The sequence below is a fragment of the Chrysochloris asiatica genome, unplaced genomic scaffold, assembly GCF_000296735.1.
Source record: "Chrysochloris asiatica unplaced genomic scaffold, ChrAsi1.0 scaffold00054, whole genome shotgun sequence".
NCBI lineage: Eukaryota > Metazoa > Chordata > Mammalia > Afrosoricida > Chrysochloridae > Chrysochloris > Chrysochloris asiatica.
In genome coordinates, this window is record NW_006408572.1 from 11,860,962 (window position 1) to 11,884,287 (window position 23,326).

At 43.3% G+C, this 23,326-nt stretch overlaps 1 protein-coding gene across 1 annotated transcript in view; it reads left to right on the forward strand.

The window, feature by feature from the left end:
* The window catches only part of GLP2R (glucagon-like peptide 2 receptor), a 97,994-nt gene that overhangs the window by 68,510 nt on the left and 6,158 nt on the right, over window positions 1–23,326 (forward strand). The window contains exons 10-12 of the mRNA XM_006863423.1: window positions 408–496; window positions 7,255–7,393; window positions 19,837–19,878. Coding sequence (XP_006863485.1) covers window positions 408–496; window positions 7,255–7,393; window positions 19,837–19,878 — 270 coding nt within the window. The remainder of the gene's footprint in view (window positions 1–407; window positions 497–7,254; window positions 7,394–19,836; window positions 19,879–23,326) is intronic.

Consider the following 23,326-nt stretch of genomic DNA (forward strand, 5'->3'; position numbering starts at 1 on the left):
ATTTGAACCACAAGGTCAAGGGTTCCAGCTCACCAGCCAATCTTCAGAAACCCTATATAGGGTCGCAATGAGTTACAGCCAACTCGAAGGCACTTAACCACAACAGCAGAAATGTAAATGTCCAGCTGTCTTTCTCAGTTGGCTTCAGGGGTGGGCCTCCTTGAGGAAGAATACCCTAAATGACTTTTCAGGATCCCTTCAGGTCTCTCTGTTCAAATAGCCTTGGGAACAGTGGGAATGGCTATAAGCACTCACTACCTGACCGCTGACTGCCAGATTGTCCCTGCCTGACATGAGCAAGCCACTGATGGCCTCTCCAAAGTGACCTTGACATTCATAGCTATTATGGACTCTATCACTTACTAACTCACATATGCTGGTTTTTGTTTTGTTTCGTTTTTTCCAAGGTCAATTTCCTCATCTTCCTGAAAATTCTCAAGCTTATCATTTCTAAGCTCAAAGCCCATAAAATGTGCTTCAGAGATTATAAATTCAGGTGAGTGCCCAGAGGTCAGTACCCAGCAGTCGAAGGTTACTTCAATCCCTTCTGGGTGCCATGCCTGGTGTCCAGGAAGGAAGTTCAAGTTTCATTAGTATGTGCCTGTCCTCTGGGGAGGGTATTAGGGAGAGCTCCTCAGGAAAAGCTTTCAGAGGGTCATGCAGGATTTTTGGCAAAGACTGAGGACCTTTTGGATGCCATGAAAATGAAGTAAATGGTGAGGAGTCCCTGACTCACATGTTCTCCCAGCAGAGAACTATTAAAATACCCCAAAAAATGGGTGGCTTCTGGGGAAGGGAGTTTGCCATCTGAATGGAAGTTTGAATGTTGATTTCCTTGGGGAGGGATTGAACATAATGATGTAAAAGAAACATTCATAACATGCAAGTAGAATTATGGGATTTCTTGAAAACTTGAGACATTTAGAGTCCAAGGTAAAAGAGTCTTCCTGAAGCTGCTCTTTTTTTGTGTATAACCTGCCTGTCCCATCTTCTGTTTTCTGGCATGACAGATGTGTCCATTCATAGTCAGATCATAAGTGTCATGAGCCAAAAAGTAGACCCAGTGAGGCCAAGTGGCCAACTGTCTGAGATCAGTTGGTCAGTGTGGGGTCATGACCAGCATCCCATCCTTACTGAATTAATGCATAAGATAGGAGTCACACCAGGCCCACGTTTTGCTTGTTAAGAGGATAAAGTAGGAGTTGTCATCGAGTAGAGGTGGCAAATCATGGAAACCCCATGTGTGTCAGAGTAGAACTGTGCTTCATAACTTACAGTAACTGGTTTTTCGGAAGTAGACCACGAGGCCTTCCTTCCGAGGTATCTTTGGGTGGACTCGAACCTTCAACCTTTCTGTTAGCAGCTGAATTCATCACCCAGGCAATCCTTGAGAGGATGAAAGGAGGCCACAGATATGAGTGGCCCGATCACATCCGATGTGGGAAGTGGTATTTGTCCAGGACCTGCTCCCCAAAGGTCCCAAGGGATAAACCCACAGTTCAGGACTGGGCAGATGTATACTGTATTTGCTAGTGGAAGCTTTGATCTAATGAACTGGCCTGGGCTGTCCTCCACACTGTCTCTCTCAGTACTTCTGGTCAAGTCTCTAAGTGGCTGAGTAGCCTTTTTGGCTCCCTTTCCCAAGGCTCAGGCTTCATCTCGTCTCTCGCATCATCTCTGAGGATGGAGGTCCAGGGCTGAGAGCAGTACCGGTGTTCCTTGCTCAGAGCCCTTCCTAGATGGCAGCCTCCTCACTAACCAGGCCCAGGGAAGATCAGCTGGAGGCCAGCCCTCCCTGGAGGCAGAAGTGGGGAGGAGATGAATCCCAAGACACCACTTTCCATGCAGACCCGAGCCTGAATCCTAATGCTTTGTGACTCCATCTGCCCCAGGGGCTTTCCCAGGGTCCAGAGCCATAATTGCCCCTCACAGTAGCTTTTCATTCTGATTGTTCATATCATCACCTGGCAGCCGGCCAAAAGCCCAGAGCGAACCTGGGTCTTCCTACTCAGGAGATTCTAATATACAAGGAGACTGGAGGACCACCGGCTCAGACAGTTTAGTGAAATAGCACTTAGAATTTTCTGCTTGGGCCATAACGAATGTATTCTTAAGTAGCCTCAATATTTATTACCTTTTCCAAAGTCTCCACTAAAGTAATCCATGACAGAGAAAGCACACTCTATTAGTACATTTGTTAGTACATACCTCATCATATGTGTACATCGTCAGTTAAACTAATATGTTGTTGTTGTTAAGTGCTAGCGAGTCAGTTCTGACCCATAGCGACCCTGTATAGGGTTTCCGAGGAGCGCTTGGTGAGCTTGAACAGCTGACCTTGCAGTTCACATGGCTTTGCAGTCTGGCACACATTAACCCACAGCGCCACACCAGGACTCCCAATATATATATATATATATATAATGAAATACACAAGGAACGGAAATTTTAAAAACAAGAGAAAGAAACCATACATAAAATGTTTAGTATTAGGTTTTCTTCCAAATCAAATGGATAATGTTGCACCTCCCTGGAGTGTGTGCACCCCCATGGGAGCCATTGATCTGGGGGAGAGAAAATCAAGACAGAGGGGACCCTCGCTTAGTTTTTCTTGTCTCAATCTGGATAGGAACAGTCTTATTTCTCACTCTTCCTGATTTTGAGAACTCTCAGAATACAGCTCTCAAGATTGCTCCCCCCCCCCCCCCCCAACAGAAGTATATTTTAGGAAAGTTTAAGTTTGGGCCCTATAAGAGAAACAAGTTGTTAGGAGCCAGAGAACTTAATGTATCCTAGCACTTGTCCCTGGGCTCCACCCTTCAAGTAGAGGAAATTGTCAACGGCCCAGTTGTCCAGCCTGGAGAGGAAGAGCTGGGGCAAGTGTGCGGGAGGAACCTCAGGGCTGCCAACAGCGAGAGTAATGCCTGTGGAAACCTGGGCTCAGCCAGCCGTCAGCGTTCTTTGCTATGTGTGGCCCCCAGAGTGGCTACTATGCTTTTCCCCTAGATTAAAAAGCCTTAATTTTGCAAACAGGGAGTGGACAGAACTCTTAGAGAATTTATGAGTCCTCTATTGTAAAGGAGATTTTTTTTCCCATAACATGCCAAACCCTAGACTCCTTTCTGAAAGTTGTTTTCTGTGAAAGTATTGAATGAGGGTAGTTGCCTTCATTCAGTGAATGAACAGATAATGGAATTTTTGAAGCCCTTTTGTAGGCCACAGCCAGTGGTCTTCCAGCTGAGTCCAACTCTTGGCAACTCCTGTCAAGCCCTTGTATCTCTTAGTAGAAGTGGGGTTTTCATTGGCTGATTTTTTTGGAAGTACATTGCCAAGCTTGTCTTCTGAGGTGCACCTGGGTGGACTTGAGCTTCCAACCTTTGGGTTAGTAACTGAGGGCATTGCCTATTTGCACTACCCAGGGACTCCAAAATAGTTATAAATATGTTTCAAGTGAATGAAAAACCAATCGAAGTCATTGAGATTGTAAAGGATTTGAGAGCAGGGACTTCTTTTTAAATCATCATGGCTAAAGTAGACTGATCACTTACCGTATGTTTTCCACATGTTCTTACATCTTTACGACGATTCCACCAGGTAGGTGCTGTTATCAGCATCATGCTCATTTTATAGTAGAGGAAAGTGACAGACTGAATAAGGTCACATTTACTAGTAATTGGCATTGCTGGGACTTGAACCTTAGTTCCAGGGATTGTTACTGAACTCTGCTGTGCCTGAGCACATCTCCTCCTCCTTCACTGTTCTTGCTCGTGGGCCCAGAGCACATGCACCATAAATATTTATTAAAGAGCTAAATGACGGCAAAAAAACTAAACCATTTAAATAAACATGTGATTATAGATGAAAAATAAGTATAAACACAGCCCCTAAGAGTAAACTGCTATAGTTATTTGTGGATTTTAAGCTCAACAGGGACACAAATAGTACTTTGTCTAAGGTAGAAGTTAGAATAAGGTGAGAGCCTGGGGAATCCCTTCTTAAATCCTTCCAGAGCGGTGGTAGTTACTGAAACTGCCCCCAAAGTTTATATAAGTATAGTTATTCTTGAAAAATAATCTTGTATTAAATGCAGCGAGGATTTCTAGCCTGGATCTTGGAACATGAAAAGAGCTGCTGCTAGTATGCTTTGGAGTCGGTTCCGATCCATAGCGACCCTGTACAGGGTTTCCAAGGCTGTAAATCTTTACGGGAACAGAAAGCTTCATCTTTCTCCTGTGGAACTGCTGGTAGTTTCAAACTGCTGACCATGAGGTTAGCAGCCCGATTCGTAACCACTACGCTAGCACAGCTCCTCATGAAAAGGACAGCAGTGGGAAAACTAGTGAAATCTAAATAAAGTCTGGAGTTCAGTTGTTAGGAATGTACCGATACTGGTTTCTTAGTTTAGATCAGTGTGTTGTCGTTCTGTATGTCAGCTGTTAACATCCGGGAGACTGGGTGAAAGGTATACAGGAATTCTCTGTACTAGCTTTGCTACTTTTCTAGAAATCTAAACATTTTTCCAAAACAAAAAAGTTTATTTTCTTAAAATCCCACTAAAAAGACAAACAAAGAAAATAATGCCTTAGTATGGTCCCAAGAGGGTTGCTCTGAGTCGGAACTGACTCGGCAATTAACAAGAACCAGTGGATGGTAAGACATGGGTTTGCACGTATGTGTATTCAGTGTCAGAACCAGTTCTAACTCATGATGAATCCACGCATGTCAGAGTAGAACTGTGCTCCACAGGATTTTCAATAGTTAAATGACTAGACATGGATCTCCAGGTTTTTCTTCTGAATTAACTCTTGGTGGACTCAAACCTTCAACATTTTGGTTAACAGCTGAGTATGTTAAATGTTAACATACTCCTAGTACGTAAGTATGGATCATTAAAACCTAGAAATGCTTGGGAAAAAAAGGAAGGTGGTTTGACCCAGTGGCAGTAACAGTGGGCTCAAACTAGAGTTGTGAGGATGGCACAGGACCGGCCGTAGAGTACATAGGGCCGCTGTGAGTCGCAACCGACTCCACGACACTTAACAACAACAATCCAGAACTAGGGTGACAAACTCAAACACAGGGGCCAAGCAAGTAACACAAATGAGTAGTGCAGGCTGCCTGAGGGCCTGGAGACCCAGGGACAGTCTCCACCCAGCGGTAGCCAGTGGTCGCTAAGCAGGAATTTGGACCCAGGGTTGCCAGATGTCCCATTTTCCAAAAGAATATAGGAATCTGAACTAGCTCCTAATTCTTTAAAGATGGTTCCCAACAACAACAATAACTACAAGGTATAAGCAAAAGCTGTCATCCACTCACATACAACCTACACTCATCAATTTGCAACCTCTGAACTAGAGTGTTTGAAAAAACACTCCTGGAAAATAAAGACTTTAAATCATCTCTCCTCGGGAGCCCCTTAATGTGGCCTCGCTAACCGACTCCTGGGGCTGAGGCTGAGGGAGAAGCTACAGCTTTAGCTCAGGAGACCCACAGCACCAGGATTGGTCTGTGCTTAATGTCCAAGCGCAGGTAGACACAGCCCACCTGGCCGGGCTAGGCTCCTGCCTGTATAGTGGTTCTTACTCTTCCTACTGACTTTAGAGCCTTTTAGGGTTGTTGTTGTTGTTGTTTTCTCATTGATAACATTTGTATGACTCTCACAGACACAGGATCCATACATAATAAGTTCTTTCTGTTGTATAAAGAGCTCATAAGTCTTCCAGAAGAAACTGCTTATGGCCTAGCCAGTAGCTTGCTGTCAAGTTGACTTCCAACCCTGGTGCCCCCATGTGTGTCACAGCAGAACTGTGCTCCAGAAGATTTTCCAGAGCCAGTTTTTGAGAAGTGCCTCTGGGTAGACTTGAACCTCCAACGTTTCAGTTAGTAGCCCAATGCTTTAACCATTTGCACCACCCATGAACTGATCATGTCCTTTGACTTCTCCATCTCTAACTGCAGAGGTTTCAGAGAGTAAGCTCTTCCTCATCTGGCCCTTTAAGAAAAGTAGCTTGATAGCAAAGAAATCACCATTAGTAGAAGTACAGCCAGAATGCTCCTTGGAAGCCAGGATGTCCAGACTTTGTCTCTCATACTTCATACTATCAGAAGGGAGCAGTCCCTGGAGAAGGATCTCCTGTCTATTAAAGTGGAGGGTCAGAGAAAATGAAGACGTTCCCATAACGAGATGGATTAACACAGTGGCAGCAGCAATGGGTTCAGGAGTAGCAATGATTATGAGATTGGTCCAGGACCAGACAGTGTTTCCTTCTGTTGTGCATATGGTCACTATGAGTCAGTACTGACTCGATGGCACCTAACAACATGTTTTTAGCAAAGATTCCTGAAAAGCTCTTTTCCTTTTTTGTCAGCCTTTTCATTTTAAGGTCAGTGATTGCTAAATAAAACTACATAATTTTACAGTAGTGTAATCATATAGCTTTTTAAATAAAGCCATGAAATGTTTAACATAAAAAAAGAAAAGTAGCTGGACTAAATTATCATTACAGTTAAGTTCTTTTTATTTAGTGTGTATAAGACTTTAGTTTTGTTTGTGTCCTGAGCATGAGTCACCTTTGCAAGTGTAGTTTTAAACCAACTAGCTTGGTAGTAAAGAGCAGTGGTTCTCAAGTTTGGTTGCTTATCAGAATCCCAATGGAATGGTCCTTAAAATTCAGACCTCCAGTACTCAACCTTCAGAGATTTGGATCCAGGAGATGGATACTGGGGCCCAGGAATCAACATCTTTTTAAAACATCTCCTTAAGGAACTCTTAATTGTCAGCCATGTTTGGGAACCGCTGATACAGGGTGTTTGGAACCCAGCTGTTCAGTCTGGCCACGTAGGTGGTACAAAAGAATGTTCATCTCTACATACAACAGGGAACCTCCAAACTACACTTTTAAGAGGAGGATCCGGTTTTCATTTCCGGCAGCCCTTGCTCTCACCAGGGCTGCAGGCAGCAGGGAATTTGAAAGCAAAGCCCCTTCATGACTCTTTACGGTTTATAGATATATCACAATCAGTATGGGGGAATTCATTCATTCAATTAATGTTTCTTGAGGCTCTACTTTGAATTTTGTGTAGGTATGCAACAGTGAACAAGACCACACTGGTCTTAAATGTGTCACTGGGGGCAAACTGAAAAATCAACTAGTCAGTATGATAAGATAAGATCCAATGCCATGCACAGTGGATCAGAAAATGTTGTCTGTTCACAAGGCGGCCTCATAACAACTGTTTGGTTGTCCTTTACAGATTGGCGAAATCAACACTGGTCCTCATTCCTTTATTGGGTGTCCATGAGATCCTCTTCTCTTTCATTACTGATGAGCAAGTTCAAGGACTTTCAAAACTGATACGGCTCTTCATTCAGTTGGCACTGAGCTCGTTCCATGTAAGTTGGTGTCTTTATCATGATGTCTGGGCTTCGGAGCAAGAAAAATGCACGTGGACCCAGTAGATTCAGAACTAAAGAGCCCATGGATACAAATCAAGTTCAAACTTCATCAGTACGAGGCTTTGGCATTAGAGGGCTATGTAGACGGAAGTGTTTTTTGTCTTGATCCAACCAGTGTAACTCAGTGACTAAGACGGGAAAAGCAGTTGGTGTCCGGGGCTCTCAGACTTGGTGTGACTCATGTTCGTATTAACTGTGAGTGTCAACATGAAGCCTTTGATTAAGTGCCTATTTTTGCTGGGGTTCTGTGCAGAGCTTTGTACCATTGTCTGCAGGCCAGGTGACATTACCAAGAACCCAGGACAACTTGGGTAGGGGTCACTGAGTCCAAACCTTCTTGATAGATGTGTGGGGGCCGAAACTAGAAAGAAGGGGTCAGTTATGGTTATATTGTTGGTGCATTTCATTTAACAAACTACCCCAAAACAATTGTCTTTATTAGTTCTTATGATTCTGAGTATCTTGTTGTTGTTGTTGTTAAGTGCCTTCGAGTCGGGTCCAACCCATAGCGACCCTGTACAGGGTTTCCGAGGGTGTAAATCTTTACGGGAGTAGAAAGCCTCATCTTTCTCCCGCGGAGCAGCTGTTAGTTTCGAACCGCTGACCTGAGTATCTTAGAGCTACTATAATAGAAATGCCAGAAGTGGGTGGGTTTTGAAGAATAGAATCTTACTTGTATAAGTTGTTTTTAAGTGTCATCAAATCAGTTCTGACTCATAGTGACTCTATCTAGGAATTCTGAGGCTGTAAATCTTTGTGGGAGCTGGACGTCTCATCTTGCTCTTGGGAGTGGCTGGTGGATTTGAACTGCCGACCTTGTGATTCGCTGTCCAGAGTCACCATGCTCCCGACTTGTATAAGTGGCAGAGGTGAAATGTGTACCCGTGGTCATCAAGTAGACTCCGACTTGTAGTGACCTTGACCCCATAGGACAGATTCGAACAGCCCATAAGGGGTTTCAAGGCTGGCATCTTCACAAAAGCAGATCCACAGCTTTCTCCCACAGGACTGACTTGTTGTTAAGTGCTGTGGAGTCAGTTCTGACTCATAGTGACTCTGTATAGGGTTTCCAAGGAGTGGCTGGTAGGTTTGAACTGCCAACCCTGCAGTTAGCAGTCCAATGTTTATACTACAACACCACACCAGGACTCCACCGCCAGGAGTGACTGATGGGTTCAAATCATTGACCTTTCCATTAGTGGGTGAGTAGTTTAACCATAACACTACTAGGGTGCCCTGTGAGGATCAGAACCAGCAACACCAAGTTCCCTGTTCGTTGTTATTGTTAAGTGCCATAGATTCAGTACTGACTCATAGCGACCCTGTATAGGGTTTTTGAGGAGCAGCTGGTGAACTTGATCCATAGACCTTGCAATTCAAACCAGCCTTGCAGTCCAGCACGCTAACCCACAGTGCCACACCAGGACTCCAAGTTCCCTATACCACAGTCTTAAAGCCACTGCTGGTTTGGTGCTGTAGAATCAGCACTAGACTGAGAACCACAAGGTTGGCAGTTCAAACCTACCAGCTGCTCCTTGGAAACCCTGCACAGGGTCACTATGAGTCGGAACCGACTCAATGGTACTTAACAACAACAATAAAGCCTCTGCCACTAGCCAAGGTCAGACAGAATGTGCCCTTTGGTTGTTTACATGATTATATAATCTTCAGTGTTTTTGTGTATAAAAAAACAACCAGAGGGAATAGAATGTTGAATGATGATGCACAGAGGGGATTGTAATCATTGTAATAAAATGAAATATGATAGGATGATGAGTGTACAACAGATATTCTTCCATGTAAACTATCACTCAATTCATAAAAACTAAAAGACAGCAATTAGTCTGCTATATTTGGTCAGACATTTAATTAACTCACCCCTAAAGGAGCTCTGGTAGCGTAGTGGTTACGAATCGGGCTGCGAACCTTAAGGTCAGTGGTTCGAAACTACCAGCCGCTCCGCGGGAGAAAGATGAGGCTTTCTACTCCCGTAAAGATTTACACCCTCGGAAACCCTGCACAGGGTCGCTATGGGTCGGAACCGACTCGACGGCACTTAACAACAACAACAACAAAGGAGCTCTGATAGCGTAGTGGTTACAAATCGGGCTGCGAGCTGCAAGGTTAGCAGTTCGAAACGACCAGCTGTTCCGCAGGAGAAAGATGAGGCATTCTGCTCCCATAAAGATTTACAGCCTTGGAAACCCTGTGCAGGGTCACTATGAGTCGGAACCGACTCCACGGTACTTAACAACAGCAACAACAGTGTGATGGTGGAGTTCTAGTGTGGCGCTGTGGGTTAATGCACTGGACAGCAAAGTTGGTTTGAACTGCAAGGTTGGTGGTTCAAGCTCACTAGCTGCTCCTCGGAAACCCTATGGGTTGGAACCGACTTGATGGCACTTAACTGTTACAGCAGTTTTAGATTCGAGATTGTTACAGCAGCTCTGGGCCTGGGAGTGACTCAGCAGCCCTGGGCAAACTGAAGCCACTCAGAAAGGTGAAGTAGGGTTTCAGATTTTATTAAGCCAGCTGACTCAAAGTAGCTAGCTTTTCCAGATTCTGAGCACTAAATACAGCGCAATGCAAACTTATATGGGGTCAGAATTGGGGAGGGGTTAGGTTGCAGACCTGTTTGAAGACAGGAGGGAAACCAGAGGATTGGTTCTACTCAGTAACCTGATTAACATTCTAGTTTGACTTCTGGGTGGAGAGGATTGGCCCCACTCAGTAACCTGATTAACATTTTAGCTAGTCTCCTAGGCAAAGAGGGCAGTGAATGTTTTTACCTTTTCCTGTTCATAACAATAACAATATGTGAGGGCTAGAACTGCAGTTGACTTAGCAGGACTAAGCCAAATGATTTCATGGGCCTTAAATGCCCGTGGGCTGCATATTTCCCACCCCTGACCTAGAGGTTCAATTAGACGACAACATCCAAGATGGCACATTCGCATGGGTAGAGATGTGATGCTGGCTGTTGTCTGGGAGCTCGGCTGAGACTACTGATCAGTCTGGAATCTGAGAAGGAGCATTCCAAGAGCAAATACTCTTAAGAGGGAGAAAATAGAAACTTACAGTCTGAGAAGCTCACTTCTATCTCATTATATTGGTAAAAGCAACCACAAAGTCATCCCACATTTGATGTGAGGGAAAGTGAAGTCCACTTCTTGGTGTGAGGAATAGAATGCACCTTTAAGGATGGGAGGAATCAGTAGGGCCATCTCTGCAGACGAGTGACCACAAGTGGCTGGCTTGTCCTCTGCTAACCACTTAGCACCACTATTCCTGAGGTACTTTTAGAAACACACTTTAGAGAGCTGTGTGTGAGCAGGGGGCTTCCACTTTCTTCCACTTTCTCCCACCAGGCAGGAGAAATTGCCAATACTCATTGCTCTTCAGAACCAAGAGAAATAAGTGTAACAACAACAGCCCATTGTTGAATATTTATTACGTACCAGATACTGTGCTGTGCACTTACCTCATATTATTTCAACAAATCTGTGTCCGTTTACAGATGAGCAAAGTGAGGTTCACCAAATTCAAATGAGATGCCCAAACTCACCCAGACAATAACGCACAACATTGAGATTTAAGCCTACCTTCTTCCGTGTGGGCTTTTAGGTTTTAAGTAACAGAAAACAACTCTTAAGTACAATTCCCTGGGATGCATTGAAAGACTATTGGGGTGTTCAGAGTCAAAGAGCAGGATGGAAGTTGAATTAGAAAAAGGACAAGAACCACTCTGAGCATCTAGACAACAGTTGGATGAGAGGAGACGGGACATCACTAGTTCACCTTTTTTTTTCAAAACAGAGTGAAAAGCAACATTATTGTATTTTGTAGTTTTCATGAACGATAAAAAAAAAAAAAAATCTAATCAACTTGTTTCTTTGTCCTTTGCATATTCACTCTCCCAGAAGCAACCCTGTAGGACAGAGTGAACTACTCCCTAGAATGTGTGAGACTGTGAGTCATTGTGGGAGCAGATAGACTCATCTTTCTCCTGAGGAACACTGATGGGTTTGAACCACCAACCTTGAGGTTAGCAGCCCAATGCTTACCCCACTGTGACACCAGGATTCCCCTCTCCTTCACACGTCGTTGTTGTTAAGTACCATGCAGTCAATTCCAACTCATAGTGACCCTGCACAGGGTTTCCGAGGCTGTAAATCTTCACGGAGCAGAAAGCCTCATCTTTCTCCCGTGGAGCAGTTTCGAACTGCCGACCTTGAGGTTAACAGCCCAATTCGTAATCACTACGCTACCAGAGCTTCTTTCTCCTTCACATAGACTCCCAAAATAAGAAGACATGGGCCAGAAAAGCCAAGAGGAGGTCCTGGATCTTAGTACTGTTTTCATAGTTCCTCCTTAAGAGAACACAGGTCATTGAGAACTAAGGACTATCTCTGCTAAATTCATGGACAACGGCTGAAGGAGTGAAGAAAAAGTATATTGACAGAGAACGGCCAGAAATTCAAGCTGGATTCACAAAATGACATGGAACTATCATTGCTGATGTCTGATAAATCTTGGCTGAAAGTAGAGAATCACAGAAAGATGTTTATCTGTGCTTTATTAACTATATAAAAGGCTTTCGACAGTGTAAATCATGACAAACTCTGGATAACGTTGTGAAGAATGGGTATTCTAGAACACTTAATTGTGCTCATGAGGATCCTGTACACAGACCAAGTTTGAACAGAACAAGGGGATATTGAATGGTCTGAAATCAGGAAAGGTGTGTGTCAGGATTGTAGTCTTTCATCTTACTTATTGAATCTGTCTGTTGTTGTTAATTACCGTGGAGTTGGTTCCGACTCAGAGTGACCCTGTATAGAGTTTCTGAGGAGCACCTGATGAGTTTGAACTACTGACCTTGTGGCTTGAAGCCCAGTGCTGATTCTACAGCACCACATCAGGAGAAACTAATCCAAGAAGCTAGATTATATGAAGAAGAATGTGACATGAGGATTGGAGAAAGACTCATTAACAGACTGTGATATGCAGATGATACAACTTTACTTGTTGAAAGAGCATTTAAAATACTTACTGATGAAGACCAAAGGCTACATACAGTCTTCAGTATGGATTGCACCTCAGTGTAAAGAAAACAAAATTTCTCACAATTGGACCAGTAAATAACATGATGATAAATGGAGAAAAGATTGAATTTGTCAAAGACCTCATTTTGTTTAGACTCACAATCAACACTCATGGAAGCGGCATTCAAGGAATCAAATGATGTATTGCATTAGGCAAATGTGCTGCAGGAGACATCTGTAAAGTGTTCAAGACGTCAGTGTGCGTTATGCAAGCCTTGGTATTTTCAATTGCCTCATTTGCATATGAAAGTTGAACAGTGAATAAGGAAGGCTGTAGAAGAATCCATACATTTGAGTTATGGTGTTGGAGGAGAATATTAAAAGTACCATGGACTGCCAGAAGAATAAACAAATCTGTGTTGAAAGAAGTGCAGCCAGAAAGCTCCTTAGAAGCCAGCACGGTGAGACTTTGTCTCTCGTACTTCATACATGTTAGCAGGAGGAACCAGTCCCTGGAGAAGGACACCATACTTGGTAAAGTGGAGGTTCAGTGAAAAAGAGGAAGACACCTAGCAAGATGGATTGGCACAGTGGCAGCAGCAATGGGCTCAAATGTAACAACAAATATGAGGATAGTGCAGGACCAGGCAGTGTTTCATTCTGCTGTGCATAGGGTCGCTGTGAATCTGAACAGATTCAAAGGCATCTAACCAAGCAGATCAGCTAAGGAGCAGATTTTCCTGAGACCTATCTATCCATGGAAAGAAACCCCATCAAAGCTGAGCAAGCCTCCAGCCACTGTCTTAAGATCCTGTCTTGCATGACATCTAACTTCTCTTACAAAAGAGACAAAGGTGAGACTTGAGAATGGGTCAAAACCTTATGGAGAGACAGTGGTGTCAAAGATGGACAGGTGGAGAACTTCGAAGTATATGAATGTGGGAAATTCTTCCATTGGTGCACTTGCACCAGGCTGTCTTCCAAACACTGGCCCCACGAGATGGCAATAGGCATTGCCGGAAGGAAGAGGTGTGTGTCTACGTGATTTGAGAACCTGTGATTGAAATAAAGTGTTTGCTGAAGGTCTTCTTGGAGCTGTGAATTGACTCCTGTGGACTGTGACTCTCTAAGAGGGGATAAAGGATTCCCAAACTTCATTAACCAGGGAAGAATCCTTTTTAGAAGGCTCTGTCTTAGAAGCTAGCTTCTAAGCCAGCTTTCTGAGTCATGCCCACAGCTTTCGTATGGTTTCCGCTGGAGGAGGAAGCACTTCTCGCTTGGCTGGAGTAAGCCCTGGAGGTGAAAGCAGATGGTTGGGTGGTATGAGAAGAGGTGGGCAGATGTGTGGGCGTACTTCAGGTGGATCCTGTCTTAGTGATTCCATCAACAGGAGTGTGCTCACCAGGGAAGAGCTTCCTTTCTCTGCTGGTTTCAAGAGTCCTTCACTCTTCTAAGGGTTTATTGCTCGGAGAGCTTGGCAGTTTCCTCCTAATCAGGGATCTTTGGAGAGACTCCCAAGCAGTGGTGATGGATGACACAAACTCCATATGTTCTATGGATCTCACTTCCTTCACACTTGCTTACCTAGAATAAGAGTTCACCAGATTCCAGGATGTTCCTAAGACATCTCTGAAGAGAGAAAGAACCCAAGGATGTGAAAAGACACATAGATGTTGTGAGATCCTACTCTAGCCATGCGTTGGTGAGAATTTCCGCACACAGAAAGACAGCCATTCTGAAATCATGAACCTGGAGGCAAATATTACCTGGCCTGCCGACCACACAGGGTCACTGTGAGTGGGAAAGCCCATGTGAAGAATACTAACCCAAACGCTTGTGCCCCTGTTTAGGAAATGTCTGGTGTACAAGGAGAGGAAACTTCCACACCGGTGGGCAGAATCTTAGCGTTTGATTGGTGCCTTGATAGTCAGCCTAGTCCCTGTTTGGGGTAAATGGTTAACCTGTGGTTCAAATCCACCCAGATCTACCTCAAAGGAAAGGCCTGTTAATCTATTTCTGAACAGTCAGCCATTGAAAAGCCTACGGAGTACATTTCTACTCTGATACACCTGGGGTTGCCAAGAGTCCGAGTTAACTCCATGGCAACTGGTTGACAACCGGTTCTAATTTCCATGGAGATCTCTGCCAGACTCCAGAATGGAGATCCTGAACAATGTTTACGTAGGGAAGAGCAGAAAAAACTTCCCCCTGGGCAGTATCTCATAGTTCCTTTTCAATTTCAGCTCCTTACCAACACCAGCCTTTCTTACCAGGAACTTGTTTTTGTTGTTAAGTGCTATCGAGTCAGTACTAACTCACAGAGACTTTATCTCAACAGAAGGAAACACTGCCCAGTCCTGCGTCAACCTCACAACCATTGCCACTCTTGAGCCCATTGCTGCTGCTGCCACTGTGCCAATCTATCTTTTCGGGGGTCTTCCTCTTTTTCGCTGACCTTCCACTTTACCAAGCATGTTGTCCTTCTCCAGGGACTGGTCTCTCCTGATAACATGTCCAAAGTATGAGAGACGAAGTCTGGCCATTTTGGCTTCTAAGAAGCATTCTTAGAACACAGATTTGTTCTTTTTGGCAGTCCATGGTACTTTCAGTGTTCTCCTCTAAAACCATACGTCAAATACATCAATTCTTCTATGGTCTTCCTTATTCTATTCCCTATCCAACTTTCACATGCATATGGGGTTATTGAAAATACCATGGCTTGGATCAGGCGCACCTTCCTCAAACTGACATCTTTGCTCTTGAACACTTTAAGGAAGGTCTTGTGCAGCAGATTTGCCTAATGCGATACATCGTTTGATATTTTGACTGCTGCTTTCATAAAATATTGAGAGTTGATCCAAGCAAAATGAAGTCTTTGACAACTTCAATCTTTTCTCAATTTATATGAATGCTGTTTATTGGTCCAGTGGTGAGGATTTTTGTTTTCTTTATATTGAGGTACATCCCATACCATAGGCTGTGGTCTTTAATCTTCATCAGTAAGTATTTTAAGTACTCCTCCCTTTCAGCAAGCAAAGTTGTATTATCTACATATCACAGGCTGTTAATGCATCTTCCTCCAATCCTGACACCACATTCTTTTGCATATATATAATCCAGCTTCTTGAATTATTTGTTCAGTATACAGATTGAATAAGTATGGTGAAAGAATACAACCCTGGCGCACACCTTTCCTAATCTTAAACCATTCAGTGTTCCCTTGTTGTGTTTCAATGGTTGCCTCTTGGTCTATATACAATTTCCTCATGAGTACAGTTACGGGTTCCAGAATTTTCATTCTTTGCAATGTTGTCCATACCTTGTCATAGTCCACACAATCAAAAGCCTTTGCATAGTCAATAAAGCACAGGTAAACATCTTTATGGTGTTCACTGATTTCAGCCAAGATCCATCTGATGTCAGCAGTGATATCCCTCGTTCCACAGCCTCTTCTGAATCTGGCTTGAACCTCTGACAGTTCCCTGTCAATGTCTTGTTGCAGCCATTTAAAAATTATCTTTCGAAAAATTTTACTTGCATGTGATATTAATAATACTGTCCAATGATTTCCACATTCCATTAGGTTACCTCTCTTTGGAGTATGCACAAATATGGATCTCTTCCAATCAGTTGGCCAGGCTGTTACCTTCCAAATTTCTTAGCATAGATGAGTGAGTGCCTCCAGTGCCGCATCAGTTTGTTGAAAGTTTGTATCCCATCATTTCCCAGAGCCTTGTTCTTTGCTGGTGCTTTCAGTGATCCATGGACTTACTCATTTATTATCATTGGTTCTTGAGCATATGCTACCTCTTGAAATGGTTGGACATTGGCCATTCCCTTTTGGTAGAGTGACTCTGTGTATTCCTTCCATCTTCTTTGACAAGGCCAGGGGCAGACTGTTGAACAGATCATCAATTGCTCACATGCAATTTCAGGCTGAAGCTGAAGAAAACTAAAACATGTTCATGAGAGCCAAATATTCTTGAACATATCCCACCTGAGTTTAGAGATCATCTCAAGAACATATTTGATGCATTAGACAATAATGACTGAAGACCAGAAGAGTTGTGGGATGACATCAAGAACATCATACTGGAAGAAAGCTAAAGGTCATTAAGAAAACAAAAAAAACCCAAAACCTGATGTCAGAAGAGACCCTGAAACTTGCTCTTCAGCATAGAGATGCTGAAGCAAATGGAAGAAATGAGGAAGTAAAAGAACTGAACAGAAAATTTCAAAGGACAGTTCGAGAAGACAGTTGAATATTAGAATGAAATGTGCAAAGACCTGGAGTTAGAAAACTAAAAGGGGATAGCATTTTTCAAGCTGAGGGAACTGAAAATAACAACAACTAGCATTAGGGGAAGAAAACTATTATCAAGAGATGGGAGGAGTTCAGCTTACCACTGTGACCCTCATCCTCTAGTTGGAAATGTGCCCTATCTTTGCGAGTTTCTGACATTTTATAAGATCTTTCCCAAGACATTCAAGTATTTGGGTCCCACACACACATGCAGATCTTATATGTATACCGGACACGCAACCCAAACTCTGCAGACCTTCACACCAATTGGGACCACCATGGTATGTAGTTCTGGCTGGGCTGGGAACAATGACACAGGGACATTAACTCAAGCATTTTTAATTCCAGACCTGTGCCATCTGAGAATTCAGAAAAAAATGCCCAACTTCCAGAGATTATCTTTTTATTGAAACGTCCCCAACAAAAATGCTTTGTAAATGAAAATGTCACCGAAAGTGGCCTGTTGTTTTTGTCATGACCCTTGTGTCCACAGCTCTAAACACTGGAAAGATGATAGAAAGCAAGCTGCCCTGGGATATTTTAGACATGTTCTGACATCATACAAGTGGCAGAAATCCAATTTCATTTGCTCACTCACGTACTCAGCAAACATTGGCTGAGCTCTTATAATGTGTCCGGTCAGATCTAAGTGCTGGGGATCTGCTGGTGGAAAAACTATAGAAAGAGTGCTGAACTTGTTGGGGGGCCAGAGGAGGTACAGATAATAACCAAATCAATAATAATATAAAATATTTGTATCATTTATATTATACACAAATAAATGATGTAAAATATTTATGCTAGTGACTGGTAGGGCTGCCCAAAATTGGGTGATCAGAGACGACCTCTCTTCTAGGTGATTTTTTAGCTCAAATCTGAATTGTGAGAAGCCAGTTCTCTATGTAGAGATTTGAGGAATAGAAAAACGGAAGGAAATATGTGATAAGCAGTCTAGTTTTCAGTGTAGTCCCTCATGGTTTCTACCTAGTATTTATGCTTTTGGGTAGTCCTCAGAGTCTTGGTGCCACAGTGGATCAAGCATTGGGCGGCTAACTAAAGGGTCAATGGTTCAAACCCACCAGCTACTCGTTGGGAGAAAGATGAGGCTGTCTGCTCCTGTAAAGATTTACAGCCTGGGAAACCTTAGGAAGTACTTCTGCTCTGTTCTATGGATAGGGTCATGGTCATTCAGAACTGACTTGATGGCTCTGGTTTTGCTTATCCTTTTCAAGGAGACCTGGTGGCTCAGTGGACTATGCATTAGGCAGCTAACCAAAAAATTGGTGGTTCAAACCCACCAGCTGCTCCAAGGGAGAAAGATGAGACTATCTACTACCATAAAGAAACTCTAGGGTGCAGCTCTAATGTATCCTATAGGGTTGCTATAGGTCATCATTTACTTGATGGAAGTGGGTTTGGGGGGGCGGTTTTGATAGCCCTCTTCCTTGTTGAATCTAGGGGTGAACTGTGTGGCTATTAGGATATTGTGGAATGAGGGTGAGCGACTAACAAGGCTAAGTCCTAAAAGGCATTGCAGCTCTGACATGCTTTATTGGACCACTCTTCCGGGAGAAGCCAGTTGCCGCGTCATGAGCACACTTTGAAAGAGGGACTGAGGCCTCCTGCCAACAACCAGCACCAACTTGCTAAGCATGTGAGTGGGCCATTCTGGAAGCTGAGTTTACAATCCCAGCCAACTCTTCAGATGACTGTATCTCCAGCCAACAGCTTGACTACAACCATCTGAGAGCCCCTGAGTTGGTGTACATAGTTAAACCACTAGAAGATTCTTGACCTATAGAACGTATGTTGCTGTTCTTAACTGCTTTTGAGTTGGTCCCCAGGCACAATGGGATCTGACCATTGTAATCCATGGGATTTTCATTAGCTGATTTTTAAAGTAGTTCACCAGGTCCTTCTTCTTGGTTTAGAGGCTCTGCTGAAACTTGTTCAGCATCAGAGCAACATGCAAGTCTCCACTGACAGACAGGTGGTGGCTACCCAGGCAAGACACAAACAACCAAAAATGTTAGGTACGTTGACCAGGAATCAAGCCCTGGTCTCCTGCAGGGAAGGAGAGCATTCTACCTACGATTGAGCCACAGCTGTGCCCGGAAAGTGTATGAGGTGATAAATATTTATCGTTTTTATCCACTCAACTTTGAGGTGATATTTGATGCAGCAGTTGATAACTAATTCATGAGCCTGACATATTGGAAGAAGCCAGAAGGTTCCATGACTGAAACAGAATAACTGAGGAGAAGTTTGCTACAAGATAATGTCAGAAGAATAGAGACAGAGCTTAGATCATCAAGAGCCTTCCATAGGCAGGAGCTTTATTTTGTTCTAAGTGTGATAGAAAACCATTGGAATGAAGTGATCAGATTTCTTTCTTTAAAAACAAAAAAATTCTGACATATGGGGAAAGGGACTTATTACCTCAAATGAATGGGAATTTTGGCCCCAGTATTCAAACAGTGTCATCAGAAATCTGCCTCTTTCCCATGTCTGCGTCTTCGTTTCTAATGGTGGTCTTTGTCCTCAGACAAGTTGTCTCCAGCTAACTCTCCCTCCAGGTTTGTGCCTGACCTAGGGAAGAGGGTAGAGCCTCTTTTCTTTTCCAGTGAAAAGGTCTTTGAGTGGCCCTGTTGGACTCACATGCGTCTTGGATTACTCTGGTAAAGGTCATCCTGGAACATAGAGACCATCTGATGGTTCAACCAGAAGCCCAGAGGCTAGTGAGGGTCAGTTTCCCAAAGGAAAGGCCATGTTCAACATTTGTGTAGTTGAATGAATAATGTAGGGTCTTTGGGGTTTAATTGTAATTGACTGGGAGCACCTAAGCAAGCAAGTCCATTGATGTGGGGTTTGGGTGTCAGGACAAGAAGAAGAGACTTAGGCAAGTTCAAGTTAACCTAACTCACATGACTAACTCTAGTTACTGTAAGCATTGTAGCTGCATCTACGACTCTCCCGACTCAGATGGGTCTTCCGCTGAGTCAGTTTCATGCCACCTCTTCCTTTCTTTCCAGGGATTACTCGTGGCCTTCCTGTACTGCTTTGCCAATGAAGAGGTACGTTTTCCATGCAGCATGTGAAATGGGCTGGAGCCCTAATGCCACCCCACCTCCCAGGCTTCTGTATATGGGATGGTGGCGCTATGGGGTACATGCAGGGACCAGTATTGTTGGGACAAGATTGTCTTGTGAGTATCCAGTGGAGGCAGCTTAGACACATGTTGTTGTTAAATGCTATCGAGTTGGTTCCTACTCATAGCGACCCTGCAGAGGGTTTCCGAGAAGCAGCTGGTGGACTTGAACTGCCGACCTTGTGGTTACCAGTCCAGTGCTGATCCTACAGCACCACACCAGGCACATGGAGAGGGAAGAAAAATTTTAGGATGGGCATGAAGAAACTCAGATTATAATCTTGGCCCTACTGCAGACGTGCTAGGAATATTGAAGTGCAATCAAGGGAACAAGCCTAAACTTCAGTGGGATTCAAGTTTCAGTTCATCCACTTTAGGAGCTCTGAAAGTTAGAAGGGGATTTAACTTCCTTGAGACTCAGTTTCCTCATCTGTAAAATGGGAAGAATAAATGCCTATCTCATAGAGTTGCCCTAGGCGTGGTAAGACAATAGTAGATAATTATGATAACTATGATTATTTCTTTTATTATTATTATTATTCATACTGTGCAACCCAAACCAGCTCTCTGCTCCCCTGGGAAGAGGCTAGAGAAGGGGAAGGGCCGAGGCTACAAGAGGTTTTCTCCTGTTTCAGGAGATGATGGTACCCAGTCCCATTCCATCCTGTCTCCCATCCCAGGTTTAAATATTTATTTCCTTCTCCTCCCACTCGAATGTAAGCTGCTTTTATTTCTCCAAGTACACTGTAGAATTAAGAAACACTGTTTTATTTGTTGTTGTTAGGTGCCATCGCATCAGTTCCAACTCATAGTGACCCTGTATAGGGTTTTCAAGGAGCAGCTGGTGAGCTTGAACTGCCAACCTTGAGGTTCAAACCGACCTTGCAGTCCAGTGCATTAACCCACAGTGCCACACCAGGTCTCTCTGCCTAATTATTAGAGACGAAAGGAAAGTTCATGAAAGAATAAGTTGCATTAATTTTTTGAAACATTTTATTGTGTTTTTTTGTTCTACATTTTCCTCCCATTCTAACCAGGACCTTCTATAGTGTCCTGGTCAGAATGGTCAGTCATGGTAGTTGGACACCATCTAGCTCTTCTTGTCTCAGGTTAGAGGAGACAGTAAACTAATTGCTTAGTGGACCACTTAGTTCGTCTTGTGGACCAACTGCTTCCTTGATTCTCTGGTTTCCTTTACTCTTCTTGCTGCAGACAGGAAGAAACCAGTAGTTGTACCTTAGGTAACCACTCACAATATTTTAACACCTCAGATACTACTCAACAAACTAGGATGCTGTCTTTATGATCAACATGAGGCCAGTGGGTCTAGTTGTTCCCCGCGAGACTATGGAAACTTTTTAGGCAAATCCAGATACCTCCTGGGACTGAGTTACAGGATATTTGGACATGTGCGCTATATATATGTTCTATACATATATAGGCAGCACATAAAACTATATATGTACAAATGCCTACATGTACTACACCTATATATATAGACTCTCATATGACCCCCTCAGGAGCTCTGGTAGCATAATGGTTATAAATTGGGCTGCGAACCACAAGGTCAGCAGTTCGAAACTGCCAGCTGTTCCATGAGAGAAAGATGAGGCTTTCTGCTCCCGTAAAGATTTGCAGCATTGTTTTGCAGCCTCAGAAGCCCTGTACAGGATCACTGTGGGTCGGAACTGACTCAATGGCACTTAACATCAACAACAATCTACCTGTGTAACCACTCAAAAATTTGGTTACTGTTACCATCGTTGCAGAATGCCATATATTACAGCATTTACCCTAGTTTTCCTTAACTTTGCTTACCTCTCAGTGCCTTCAGTTACTTTGGCCACGTGGCACTGACTTCCCTATATTGTGTATTACTTTTCACTTCAGTATTAATACATGTCTACTCTCTAACAATTCTCCCTCCTTCTCTTTTCCTTCCCTGGTAACCATCAAAAGATGTTTTGTTTTGTTTGTTTTTCTGGAAATTATTCTTGACTTCTTATCAAAGTGATTTCACACAATGTTTACAATTTTGTGATTGAATGATTTCACTCAACATAATGTCTTCCAGATACATCCATGTTGTGTTTTACAAACTTATCACGACTCTTCATTGTTGTATAGTACTCCACACTACGTGTTACCATATGTTGTTCATGCAGTCATCCATTGATGGACACTTAGATTGCTTCCATCCCTCCAGTTTCACTGTGAGTTAATGCGTTGAACTGCAAAGTTTGTTTGAACCTCAAGGTTCAAGCTTACCAGCTGCTTCTCAGAAACCATATACAGGGTGGTTGTGGGTCAGAACCGACTTGACTCAACAACAACAACAAAATATATATATATATGGAGCTGTGATAGTGTAGTGGTTATGAATCGGGCTGCTAATCTCAAGGTCAGCAGTTCGAAACTACCAGCTGTTCTATAGGAGATAGATGAGGCTTTCTGTTCCCATAAAGATTTACAGCCTCGGAAACCCAGTGCAGGATCACTATGAGTCGGAACCGACTCCATGGTACTTAACAACGACAACTAACATATATACATATATATATGTAGCTATAAGGAACACACCAGAGTCCCGGTGTGGCGCTGTGTGTTAATGCCCTGAACTGCAAGGTCGGTTTGAACTGAAAGGTTGGCAGTTCAAGTTCACCAGCTGCTCCTTAGAAACCATACATAGGGTCTCTGTGAGTTGGAACCAACTCAACAGCACTTAACCACAGCAACAACATAATATAGGTGTGTGTACTTAAGTCACAGCTCTTACTTCGCTAGGATATATACCTAGCAGTGGGATTGCTGAACCCTATGGTAGTTCTCTTTCTAATTTTTTGAGGAAGCATAGTGGTTGTACCATTTTACAATCACACCAGCCATACATGAGCATCCCGATCTCCCCACAGCCTTACCAACATTTGTTCTTTTCTGTTTGTTGTTGTTATGTTACATTATTTTAAATCAGTGCCATTTTTTTTTAAGGTTTTTATTGTGGATTGAGTAGAAGTTTACAGGGCATATCATCAGTTTTACATTCAACAAATCATATACCTTGTTTCGTTACATTGATTATAATCCCCTCCATGTACCATTAGTTATCAGTATTTCTCTCTATCCATTTTAGCTTTTTAAAAAACACAGAAACAAAAAAAAACCACTCAGTCATATATAATGAATTACATCCCAAAGGGCACATTCTGCAAGTCTGCTCCTGGCCACCAGTTCTTAGTCCTTCTCTTCTTAGTTGATGAGTCTAGAGTCCTCACCTCTCCCCATCTCCATGCCCCCATCTCTGCCTCCATCTCTGGCACTGCTGCTTCTCTGGATAAGGTCCCACATTCTATTTGTGCATTCCTCTCTTGATGGTC